Source organism: Stegostoma tigrinum, chromosome 47 (assembly GCF_030684315.1).
Source record: "Stegostoma tigrinum isolate sSteTig4 chromosome 47, sSteTig4.hap1, whole genome shotgun sequence".
Lineage (NCBI taxonomy): Eukaryota > Metazoa > Chordata > Chondrichthyes > Orectolobiformes > Stegostomatidae > Stegostoma > Stegostoma tigrinum.
This window is the reverse complement of record NC_081400.1, coordinates 1,281,089-1,293,849: the sequence shown is the minus strand read 5'-3', so window position 1 is coordinate 1,293,849 and position 12,761 is coordinate 1,281,089. Positions and strand designations below refer to the sequence as shown.

General features: G+C 58.1%; 1 protein-coding gene across 3 annotated transcripts in view; it reads right to left on the bottom strand.

The window, feature by feature from the left end:
- LOC125449744 (CREB-regulated transcription coactivator 2-like) overlaps positions 1-12,761 on the bottom strand; it is a 45,330-nt gene that overhangs the window by 13,402 nt on the left and 19,167 nt on the right. The window contains exons 4-7 of one of the 3 annotated variants that reach the window (XM_059643050.1): positions 12,373-12,434; positions 6,786-6,857; positions 5,394-5,497; positions 4,624-4,659 (exon numbers count right to left, since the gene is read on the bottom strand). In XM_059643050.1, the coding sequence (XP_059499033.1) occupies positions 4,624-4,659; positions 5,394-5,497; positions 6,786-6,857; positions 12,373-12,434 (274 nt within the window). Of the gene's footprint in view, positions 1-4,623; positions 4,663-5,393; positions 5,498-6,785; positions 6,858-12,372; positions 12,435-12,761 lie in introns of all 3 variants that reach the window. The other 2 variants (XM_059643049.1, XM_059643051.1) reach the window with 2 other exon arrangements.

Genomic DNA, 12,761 nt, shown 5'->3' with positions numbered 1-12,761 from the left:
GCACAGGCCGAGGCGCAGGGAGAGCCTCAGTTCGCACAGGCCGAAGCACAGGGACAGCCTCAGTCCACACAGGCCGAGGCGCAGGGAGAGCCTCAGTCCGCACAGGCCAAGGCACAGGGACAGCCTCAGTCCGCACAGGCCGAGGCGCAGGGAGAGCCTCAGTCCGCACAGGCCGAGGCACAGGGACAGCCTCAGTCCGCACAGGCCGAGGCGCAGGGAGAGCCTCAGTCCGCACAGGCCGAGGCGCAGGGACAGCCTCAGTCCGCACAGGCCGAGGCGCAGGGACAGCCTCAGTCCGCACAGGCCGAGGCACAGGGACAGCCTCAGTCCGCACAGGCCGAGGCGCAGGGACAGCCTCAGTCCGCACAGGCCGAAGCGCAGGGAGAGCCTCAGTCCGCACAGGCCGAGGCGCAGGGACAGCCTCAGCCCGCACAGGCCGAAGCGTAGGGAGACCCTCAGTCCGCACAGGCAGAGGCGCAGGGAGAGCCTCAGTCCGCAGAGGCCAAGGCGCAGGGAGAGCCTCAGTCCGCACAGGCCGAGGCGCAGGGAGAGCCTCAGTCCGCACAGGCCGAGGCGCAGGGACAGCCTCAGCCCGCACAGGCCAAGGCGCAGGGAGAGCCTCAGTCCGCACAGGCCGAGGCGCAGGTAGAGCCTCAGTCCGCACAGGCCGAGGCGCAGGTAGAGCCTCAGTCCGCACAGGCCAAGGCGCAGGGAGAGCCTAGACCGCACAGGCCGAGGCACAGGGACAGCCTCAGTCCGCACAGGCCGAGGCACAGGGACAGCCTCAGTCCGCACAGGCCGAGGCGCAGGGAGAGCCTCAGTCCGCACAGGCCAAGGCGCAGGGACAGCCTCAGTCCGCACAGGCCGAGGCGCAGGGACAGCCTCAGTCCGCACAGGCCGAGGCGCAGGGAGAGCCTCAGTCCGCACAGGCCGAGGCGCAGGGACAGCCTCACTCAACACAGGCCGAGGTGCAGGTAGAGCCTCAGTCCGCACAGGCCGAGGCGCAGGGAGAGCCTCAGTCCGCACAGGCCGAGGCACAGGGAGAGCCTCAGCCCGTACAGGCCGAGGCGGAGGGACAGCTTCAGTCCACACAGACCGAGGCGCAGGGACAGCCTCAGCCCGCACAGGCCGAGGCGCAGGGAGAGCCTCAGCCCGCACAGGCCGAGGCGCAGGGACAGCCTCAGTCCGCACAGGCCGAGGCGCAGGGACAGCCTCAGTCCGCACAGGCCGAGGCGCAGGGACAGCCTCAGTCCGCACAGGCCGAGGCGCAGGGAGACCCTCAGTCCGTACAGGCCGAGGCGCAGGGAGTGCCTCAGTCCGCACAGGCCGAGGCGCAGGGACAGCTTCAGTCCGCACAGGCCGAGGAGCAGGGAGAGCCTCAGTCCGCACAGGCCGAGGCACAGGGACAGCCTCAGCCCGTACAGGCCAAGGCGGAGGGACAGCCTCAGTCCGCACAGACCGAGGCACAGGGAGAGCCTCAGTCCGCACAGGCCGAGGCGCAGGGACAGCCTCAGTCCGCACAGGCCGAGGCGCAGGGAGAGCCTCAGTCCGCACAGGCCGAGGCGCAGGGACAGCCTCAGTCCGCACAGGCCGAGGCGCAGGGACAGCCTCAGCCCGCACAGGCCGAAGCGTAGGGAGACCCTCAGTCCGCACAGGCAGAGGCGCAGGGAGAGCCTCAGTCCGCAGAGGCCAAGGCGCAGGGAGAGCCTCAGTCCGCACAGGCCGAGGCGCAGGGAGAGCCTCAGTCCGCACAGGCCGAGGCGCAGGGACAGCCTCAGCCCGCACAGGCCAAGGCGCAGGGAGAGCCTCAGTCCGCACAGGCCGAGGCGCAGGGACAGCCTCAGCCCGCACAGGCCAAGGCGCAGGGAGAGCCTCAGTCCGCACAGGCCGAGGCGCAGGTAGAGCCTCAGTCCGCACAGGCCGAGGCGCAGGTAGAGCCTCAGTCCGCACAGGCCAAGGCGCAGGGAGAGCCTAGACCGCACAGGCCGAGGCACAGGGACAGCCTCAGTCCGCACAGGCCGAGGCACAGGGACAGCCTCAGTCCGCACAGGCCGAGGCGCAGGGAGAGCCTCAGTCCGCACAGGCCAAGGCGCAGGGACAGCCTCAGTCCGCACAGGCCGAGGCGCAGGGACAGCCTCAGTCCGCACAGGCCGAGGCGCAGGGAGAGCCTCAGTCCGCACAGGCCGAGGCGCAGGGACAGCCTCACTCAACACAGGCCGAGGTGCAGGTAGAGCCTCAGTCCGCACAGGCCGAGGCGCAGGGAGAGCCTCAGTCCGCACAGGCCGAGGCACAGGGAGAGCCTCAGCCCGTACAGGCCGAGGCGGAGGGACAGCTTCAGTCCACACAGACCGAGGCGCAGGGACAGCCTCAGCCCGCACAGGCCGAGGCGCAGGGAGAGCCTCAGCCCGCACAGGCCGAGGCGCAGGGACAGCCTCAGTCCGCACAGGCCGAGGCGCAGGGACAGCCTCAGTCCGCACAGGCCGAGGCGCAGGGAGACCCTCAGTCCGTACAGGCCGAGGCGCAGGGAGTGCCTCAGTCCGCACAGGCCGAGGCGCAGGGACAGCTTCAGTCCGCACAGGCCGAGGAGCAGGGAGAGCCTCAGTCCGCACAGGCCGAGGCACAGGGACAGCCTCAGCCCGTACAGGCCAAGGCGGAGGGACAGCCTCAGTCCGCACAGACCGAGGCACAGGGAGAGCCTCAGTCCGCACAGGCCGAGGCGCAGGGACAGCCTCAGTCCGCACAGGCCGAGGCACAGGGACAGCCTCAGTCCGCACAGGCCGAGGCACAGGGACAGCCTCAGTCCGCACAGGCCGAAGCGCAGGGACAGCCTCAGTCCGCACAGGCCGAGGCGCAGGGACAGCCTCAGCCCGCACAGGCCGAGGCACAGGTCGAGCCTCAGTCCGCACAGGCCAAGGCGCAGGGAGAGCCTAGACCGCACAGGCCGAGGCACAGGGACAGCCTCAGTCTGCACAGGCCGAGGCACAGGGACAGCCTCAGTCCGCACAGGCCGAGGCACAGGGAGAGCCTAGACCGCACAGGCCGAGGCACAGGGACAGCCTCAGTCCGCACAGGCCGAGGCACAGGGACAGCCTCAGTCCGCACAGGCCGAAGCGCAGGGACAGCCTCAGCCCGCACAGGCCGAAGCGCAGGTAGAGCCTCAGTCCGCACATACTGAGGCGCAGGGAGAGCCTCAGTCTGCACGGGCTGAGGCGCAGGGAGAGCCTCAGCCCACACAGGCCGAGGCGCAGGGAGAGCCTCAGCCCGTACAGGCCGAGGCGCAGGGACAGCCTCAGTCCGCACAGGCCGAGGCGCAGGGACAGCCTCAGTCCGCACAGGCCGAGGCGCGGGGACAGCCTCAGTCCGCACAGGCCGAGGCGCAGGGAAAGCCTCAGTCCGCACAGGCCGAGGCGCAGGGAGAGCCTCAGTCCGCACAGGCCGAGGCGCAGGGAGAGCCTCAGTCCGCACAGGCCGAGGCGCAGGGAAAGCCTCAGCCCGTACAGGCCGAGGTGCAGGGACAGCCTCAGTCCGCACAGGCCGAGGCGCAGGGACAGCCTCAGTCCGCACAGGCCGAGGCACAGTGACAGCCTCAGTCCGCACAGGCCGAGGCGCAGGGAGAGCCTCAGTCCGCACAGGCCGAGGCACAGGGACAGCCTCAGTCCGCACAGGCCGAGGCGCAGGGACAGCCTCAGTCCGCACAGGCTGAGGCGCAGGTAGAGCCTCAGTCCGCACAGGCTGAGGCGCAGGCAGAGCCTCAGTCTGCACAGGCCGAGGCGCAGGGACAGCCTCAGCCCGCACAGGCCGAGGCGCAGGGAGAGCCTCAGCCCGTACAGGCCGAGGCGCAGGGACAGCCTCAGTCCGCACAGGCCGAGGCGCAGGGACAGCCTCAGTCCGCACAGGCCAAGGCGCAGGGACAGCCTCAGTCCGCACAGGCCAAGGCGCAGGGAGAGCCTCAGTTCGCACAGGCCGACGCGCAGGGAAAGCCTCAGTCCGCACAGGCCGAGGCGCAGGGAGGGCCTCAGTTCGCACAGGCCGAGGCACAGGGACAGCCTCAGTCCGCACAGGCCGAGGCGCAGGGACAGCCTCAGTCCGCACAGGCCGAGGCGCAGGGACAGCCTCAGTCCGCACAGGCCGAGGCACAGGGACAGCCTCAGTCCGCACAGGCCGAGGCGCAGGGACAGCCTCAGTCCGCACAGGCTGAGGCGCAGGTAGAGCCTCAGTCCGCACAGGCTGAGGCGCAGCGAGAGCCTCAGTCTGCACAGGCCGAGGCGCAGGGAGAGCCTCAGCCCGCACAGGCCGAGCCTAGACCGCTCAGGCCGAGGCACAGGGACAGCCTCAGTCCGCACAGGCCGAGGCGCAGGGAGAGCCTCAGTCCGCACAGGCCGAGGCACAGGGACAGCCTCAGTCCGCACAGGCCGAGGCACAGGGACAGCCTCAGTCCGCACAGACCAAGGCGCAGGGAGAGCCTCAGTCCGCACTGGCCAAGGCGCAGGGACAGCGTCAGTCCGCACAGGCCGAGGCGCACGTGTATCTGTAAAAACTGCTTCTGGTTTGCAGGATGTGCCTGCAGAATCTAAAGTGTACTCTAGAGCAAGGACCAGGTCCTTCCATTTTTGACAAACTCACCTTTTCCAAAGCTGTCTAATTCCCCATCCATTAAACCTGCTGAATAAACAAAGCCGAAGTTAGAATGATTTAGATTTATGCAGTATAGAACACAGGAGGAGTAGAGGGTCATTTTAATCAAAACCCACGTTCTTGTTCAATTGCTGATTGGGCTCAAAAACCAAATGGCTTACTCCTGCTGTTAAATCGTTCAGATCTATCAGCCCTGAGAGTTTGATGGGCCGTGTGTTGAGGAAGCGTTACTCTGTATCTAACCCCTTGCTGTCTGTCTTGAGGAGTGTTTGATGGGGGACAGTGTAGAGAGAGCTTTACTCTGTGCCTAACCCTGCACTGTCCCTGTCCTGGGAACATTTGATGGGGACAGAGCAGAGTTAGCTTCACTCAGTGCTGTAGCTGATTTTGAAGTCGGGTAGAGGCACATACTCAGACTTGTGTACAGTCAATTACTAGATTTCAGGAGATTGTTCCTGAATCCTCCTGAAATGAACCTTTGCTTTGAGCTTGATGCAAAAGATTCCGCAAGTTGTCTTGACAGCAGATTTGTGAAATGGGAGAGTGAGATTAGTGTCAGTGTGTATCTGTTTGTAACCCTGGCCCCTGGAGGAAAAGTCAGTCACATTACACCATGCAGCTTCCCCCACCCACAGCAACAGTTCAGTCTGCAGCGGGAGGCAGCTCTATGTACTGCGCACCCCAGTCAGTGGTTGAACAAACAGAGTTTGAACACACACGCACTTGCAGTTGGAGAGCTCTAGTTCAATGAGACATACCGCTTCTCTTGGTGGGGCTAAGCACGGCCTGGCCAGGGCTGGCGAATGGACTGGCTGCATTCGGATTGTTCACACTCGTGTGCAGTGCTGAGTCCGAGTTGGTTCTGCAAGGAGAAGAAACGTCAAATCCTGACTGCATCCCCAACGTTGCACGAGACACAGAGAGGGGTGGTGGTGGTGGTAGGGATGGGGGTGGGGGGGGGGGGAGAAGGAGAGAGAGAGAGAGAGAGAGAGTGGGGGTGTGCACAGACAGAGCAAGAGAAGGGTTCGAGGGAGAGAAAGAGAGAAAGGGAAATGGGGGAAGAGAATGAGAGTGGGCAGGCAGGAGAGCGAGACAGCGGGAGAGAGAGTGAAAGAGACAGAAAGAGCAAAAGCGAGACATGGTGATTGCTGTAACACGGCTAACCCTAGGTGTGAAAATGGAAAGCCGGCGGGAAAAACAGGGAATCAGGGCCACAGTGAGTGGAGAAAGCAGGAGGTGGCTGACAGGAGAGAAGGGAAATGGGAAGAGGGGTGGTCCGAGAGAGGAAGAGGGATGTGGGGGGAGGGCATATCTGAGGGAGGGGAGAGGGATGGGGGAGTGGAGAGGGGGTGGTAAGGTTTGACGGGGCAGGGGCAAGTTGAGAGGGGGAGAGTTGCACAGAGAATTGCGTAGGGGCCAGGGAGCAGAGAAAGGTACAAAAGAGTGGGCAATTCAAAGCTGGGTTGGGAAAAATTGGAGAGAAAGTGGCAGAGGGAGAGAGAGGGGGAGAATAAGAGATGGGGAGAGTGTGTGAGAGAAAGAGACAGCGAGAGAGAGAAGGGTGAGAGAGAGGGGGAGAGGGAGGGAGACAGAGAGAGAGAGAGAGAGAGAGAGGGGGGGGGAAGGAGGGGGGGGGGAGAGGGGGAGAGAGAGTGGGGGGAAGGAGGGAGGGGGGGAGAGGGAGAGAGAGAGAGAGAGAGAGAGAGAGAGAGAGAGAGAGAGAGACACACACACAGAGAGGGACAGAGAGAGTCAGGTACAGAGGATAAGTAACAGCCCCCAGGAATATTCAGTGAGAATTCTCACTGGAACGGAGTGCCATCTAAAACTGTGGGCCTCTTGTTCATTCCAAGATACAGAGACCTAATCAAATGGTGAGTTTTAATGGATGGAAACAGAGACAGTGTTTGCACTGAAAGCACCACATTCCTCACATGGTAAATCTATTCATGGTACAACTGGGACTCAGGTTAGCGCGAGTGAGTGCAAATCCTTCATCCTCTGCTGAGAAGCTCATGGATAAGTCTCACTCTACCAGCCTGTCCAGCCAGAATCCAAGCAAAATTAGAAACAAGCCAGGCTGCCCAATCCCTCCCCTCCAGGATCGGACCTGTGAAGAGCAGGACAAGCTGCAAGGACTAACAGTTCACCTGTTCAGGGTCGAAGATAATCCGAATCGATGTCCTTTCTCCAGGGGGAAGTTGCACCAAGGTGGGGCATTCCTTTATGTGGGGGGAGGAAAATATATCATTAAAAGACATGGCTGAAAACAGACCGGAGAAAGAGGCCTAGAGGAGAAGAACGAAAGAGGGCATCCACTTAGCTGAACTCGTCCACACCCTCAATTACTTCTCTTTCAATTCCTCAAAGAGGGTGGCCATGGGAACCTGCATGGGCCCAAGCTATGCCTGCCTCTTTGTAGGTTACATGGAACAATCCCTCTTCCACAGCAACACTGGCCCTATCCCACACCTCTTCCCCTGCTGCATCGATGACTGTATCAGTGCCGCCTCGTGCTCCTATGAGGAGCTCGAACAGTTCATCCACTTTACTACCACCTTTCACCCTAACCTTAAGTTCACCTGGACCATCTCTGATACCTCTCTCCTTCCTGGGCCTCTCGGTCTCCATCTCTGGTGGATCTCCATCTATGGAAACCGATACCCATTTCAAGACTACTGACTCCCACCCACCTACCTGCAAAAATGCCATCCCCTATTCTCAAGTTCTTCACCTCCGCTGCATCTGCTCCCAGGATGAGGCATTCCACTCCCAAACATCTTATATGTCCTCGTTTTTCAAGGACTGCAACACACTCCCTCAGTGGTCGAGAACACCCTTGACTGTGTCTCCTGCATTTCCCGCAACTCATCCCTCACACCGCCTCCCCGTAATAACAACCAAAAAAGAATCCCCCTTGTCCTCTCATACCACCCCACCAACACCCGGATCCAACGCATCATTCTCCGATACGTCCGCCATCTGCAATCCAACTCCACCACCAAAGACATTTTTCCCTCCCCACGCTTATCTGTTTTCCAGAGGGACCACTCTCTCCGTGACTCCCTTGTCTGCTCCACACTACCCTCCAGCCCCCACCACCCCAGCACTTTTCCCTGCAACCACAGAAAGTGCTACACCTGCCCCCACACCTTCCCCCTCACCCCCATCCCAGGGCCCAAGAAGACTTTCCACATCAAGCAGATGTTCACCTGTACATCTGCTAATCTGGTACTATATCCACTGTTCCCACTGTGGCCTCCTCTACATTGGGGAAACCAAACAGAGGCTTGGGGACCGCTTTGCGGAACACCTACGAATGGTTCGCAATAAACAACTGCACCTCCCAGTCGCGAACCATTTGAACTCCCCCTCCCATTCTTCAGACGACATGTCCATCCTGGGCCTCCTGCAGTGCCACAATGATGCCACCCAAAGATTACAGGAACAGCAACTCATATTCCGCTTGGGAACCCTGCAGCCCAATGGTATCAATGTGCACTTCACCAGCTTCAAAATCTCCCTTCACTCCACTGCATCCCAAAACCAGCCCAGCTCGTCCCCACCTCCCTAACCTGTTCTTCCTCTCACCTATCCCCTCCTCCCACCTCAAGCCGCACCCACATCTCCTTCCCATTAGCCTCATTCCTCCACCTTGACCTGCCCATCCTCCCTGGACTGACCTATCTCCTCTCTAACTCCCCACCTACACTCACCTTTCCTGGCTCCTTCCCCACCTCTTTGACATTTCTGTCTCCTCTCCACCTATCTTCTCCTCTCTCCACCTTCTATCCACCTCCCCCTCTCTCCCTATTTATTTCAGGACGCTCTTCCCCTCCCCCATTTCTGATGAAGGGTCTAGGCCCGAAACGTCAGCTTTCCTGCTCCTCTGATGCTGCTTGGCCTGCTGTGTTCATCCAGCTGCACACCTTGTTATCAAGGAAAGAGGGCTGTCAGGTTTGCTAGAATTGTGGGGGAAGTAATAGGACAGGAGAGCAAGGTGCTACCGGCAGAGATCAGGCTGAAAAGTACACAGCTGGACAGTCAACTGGACAGACAGAGAAAATGGAAGGGAGTAAGGGATAGAGAGGGAGATGGAGAAGGAGAAGGAGGGAGAGGGGGTGGGGGGGGGGGGAACTGCACACGCGAGGGGACAGAGAGAGAGAAAGAGAGCGCTCACGCGAGGGGACAGAGAGAGAGAGAGCGCGCCTGAGGGGACAGAGAGAGAGAGAGCGCGAGTGCGCGCGTTAGGGGACAGAGAGAGAGTGTGCACGCGAGGGGACAGAGAGCGAGCGTGCGCGCGAGGGGACAGACAGAGAGAGAGAAAGGGAGGGAGAGAGTGGGGGGGAGAGAGAGTGGGTGGGGAGCGAGTGTGGGGGGGAGAGAGAGAGTGGGGGGGAGAGAGAGAGTGGGGGGGAGAGAGAGAGTGGGAGAGGAATAGACAGAGAGAGAGAGAGAGAGAGACGGGAGAAGGGTAGGAAGGGGTGGAGAGAGGGGGAAGGGGAGGAAGGGAGGGGGAAGGGGTGGAGGCAGTGGGGGAGACATAGTGAGAGAGGGTGGTGGGGGACAGGAGAGACAGCGAGTGATAGAGAGAGTTCGAATGACAGAGACAGAGAGAGAGCAAGCGAGCGAGAGACAGAGACAGCGAGCAAGAGATGGGGGTGGTAGGGGCGAGAGAGAGGGACAGACAGCCTCTTCAGAATCTTATCTATCTCAATAAGGTTGCCTTTCATTTTTTAAATTTCAATGATTATAAGCCCATCTCTTATAAGGTCATCCTCTCTTCATAAGGAAATCTCTCTGAACTGTGCCCAATGTCAGCATTATTTTCCAGACAGAAAACTTCACAATATTGCCATGTGAAGTCCAGGTCATTTTTTCCTCTGTATTTAGATTGTGCACTGAAATTGGTTTTAAAACCAATTGTGGAATTGTGGAAGCAATCGCCACACTTTTACAGAGAAAACTATATTTTTACTGAAGCTCCTTATGTGTGGTGTTTACACTGCTGCTTTTCTCGAGCAGTGGGGGAATGTTGTTTGTGGACACCTAGAACTACAGACGCCATATGGAGAGTGAGATGTGGCTGGCAATGAGCAGGTGATTACACAAACCGATCCTGACTAGTGGATGGCAGAGGTGATCGGCCGGATTGGTTCCTGGCTCACTGAGCGAGATTGTGGGAACCAACAGTACGGTGAGTAAGCATTTCGACTTGTGGGCTCTCCCTCTCTCTGTCTCTGCAGCAGAAGCACCTGAAGTCTAAAATCGTGACAGTGTTTTTGCCAACTGTTGCAAAGAGAGAGAAAGAGACAGATGACCTGTCCTTCCTGCAGTCCAAACAGCATTCCCTGCTGCTTCAGAAAGTGCAAACACTACACACAATGAATTTCAGTAAAAATACAGCTTTGTTTCTAGAAGTGCAGCTTGGGGCCATGACCAAGATTGAGAAGCTTTCAGGCCATCAGCAGTTTAGAAGCTCTCTCTCTCTCCCTCTTTCTCAAGGCTTTGCAATAAGCCACTTTAACCCTGAAGAAAACCAGATTGTCTTTCCTTCAGCAGCTGCTATAAGCCATGACTTTTAATTCACAAAAATGACCTCTTATAGAGGACCAGCCACTCCGTGCCTCTTGTAAACTGGTGGAAGTTGAGAAGCAGCTTTTAGGCCAATACAAGAACCATCAGCCTTGTCCCTGTGGACAGGAACCACTGAACTGCTGTCCCAGTTTTTCCCTCTGTCCAATAACCCATTGTATTTGTCCCCTTTGGTTGGGTGTTGATGTCTGCGCATTTATGTGCAAAGAGGAGTTTGAAGGGATTAAAGTTTTAATTATAAGATAATAAAATGTGAGGCTGGATGAACACAGCAGGCCAAGCAGCATCTCAGGAGCACAAAAGCTGACGTTTCGGGCCTAGACCCTTCATCAGAGCTAGCTTTTGTGCTCCTGAGATGCTGCTTGGCCTGCTGTGTTCATCCAGCCTCACATTTTATTATCTTGGAATCTCCAGCATCTGCAGTTCCCATTATCTCTAAAGTTTTAATTAGTCAGGTTCAGCCAACGGTTCACAATTGTTCACTTGCACCTCACTCCTCATGCTCTGTAATAAATATCTTTTCTTTGTTAAGTCCAGAGCCTGCGCCATCGTTTCTGTCAAACTGGGACAAATAAATGATGTGAAGTCTGCTGAACAGTGGCGTTCGATTTCTAGTATGCTACACCACTGAGTCAGGATATGACATATTTCTCAATGCTCTGCTATTACATCCTTTCTAACAGACTCCAATATTTCCCAAAGACAGATGTGAAGCTAACTGGGCGATAGGTACCTGCGTTTTGCACCTCCTTTCTGATGTGGAATGATAAAACACCAGGTGTCTCCAATCGAAGGACTGTTAGAAGATTGCTACCAGTGCATCCAACATCTCAGCAGTTACTTCTCAGTCAGTCTCCAGGTGGACAATGAGAGTGGTCAAAGACACGGCAAAAATGGGCGGTGGGGGTGGGTGAAAATGTGTGCTTGTGCGGGAAGGGGAGGGGGGCGCGGAACGGGGAGGGGGGGGCGCATGACGGGGGGCGCGCGATGGAGAGGGGGGACTCGAGACGGAGAGGCGGGACTCGCGACGGAGGGGGGGAGCGCGTGAGCGAGATGGGGTCACGCTAGGGAGAGGGGGGACACGCAAGGGAGAGGAGTGCCTGCGAGGAAGAGGAGGAGAAGGGGCACACGAGGGAGGGAGGGAGGGAGGGGGAGGGTGGCACACAGAAGTAGAGGGGAATGCGAGGGAGAGAGAGGGGAACACAAGGGAGAGAGAGGGGAACGTGAGGGAGAGCGAGGTACGCAGATAATGAAAGAAAGAGGTGCATAGAAACACAGATAACAGGACGAGTAGGCCATTCATACTTTGAAACTGCTCCACCATTCAATACGATCATTGCTGACCATCTAACTCAGTCCCCTGTTCGCACTTTATTCTCATACTATTTGATTCTTTTAGTGCTAAGAACTATATCAAGCTCTGTCTTGTAAATATTCAATGTGATTGTTTGAACCGCTTTCTGTGACAGCGAATTCTGCTGACTCACACACTCTAGCTGTAGAAATTTCTCCTCACCTTGGTCCTAAATGACACCCCGGTTCTGGACTCCCTGATCATTGGGAATATTCTTCCTATGTTTACTCTCTGGTCTGATTGGGTTTTCTAAAATTCCACATGATCACCCCCTCATTCCTCCGAACTTCACTGAATATTGTCCTAACCTTTCTCTCAGTCAGTCCTGCCATCCAGGAAATCAGTTTGCTAAACCATCACTGCACTCCCTCCATACGGACAGGGAGGATGAGAAACAGACCAAGAAAGTGACCACCTCTTGGAAAGACAGTGTTGGTTAAAAACGGTTGAATCAGAATCCCTTGCAGGAGAGACTGGGTTGCTGCTAACAGCTGGGGAAGGTGCCCCGCTGAGACACCAGGGGGTCCACCGAGACAGCTGCACCCTGCTGTGAGAGAGGCTGCCACACCCCCACCCACCCCCAAGATTGGCAGACTGAATGTGGGGTCGAATGTCAGGGGTCACTGCCCACTGCACCCTGCTGCCTACTGCCTGCCTGCTTCCTTCCTTCCTCTGCTGCACTCCCTCACTGGCTTCAGAAGTTACCCAAGCCCCAATAAGCCTGGGCTGAATCCCACTGCTGAATGCCAAGCTTAGGCAGCAGAGCAAAAGGAGTGAAAGTTCCTTACCTTCTCCAGCTGGTGTCTGGGGGAGGTGATAGGTACGCAGAACTGTATGGAGAACTGTCAACGTGCACACAACAGTCAAGGAATCTAGCTCACCCCAGAACCTGCACCGGCTGGGGAATGACTGTGGACACCGTGCCCAGAATGTAATGAAATGGGGCATTCAGACTGCAGCAAGGCTATTGGATAGGGGTTGGACCAACCCACAGAAATGTCACATTCATCCACAGCCCCCTGTCACGCTGCAAAACACCTCACAGCCCTTGTGGGGAGCAGGCTCTGAGCTCCGACTCAAGCTGTCAGCAGCGTCAGTGTAGGAGAACAAGGAGAAAACAGCTTTGACCGCCGATCACATCACTAACAGGTTAGTCGCTGTTCAGAGACATGGACTG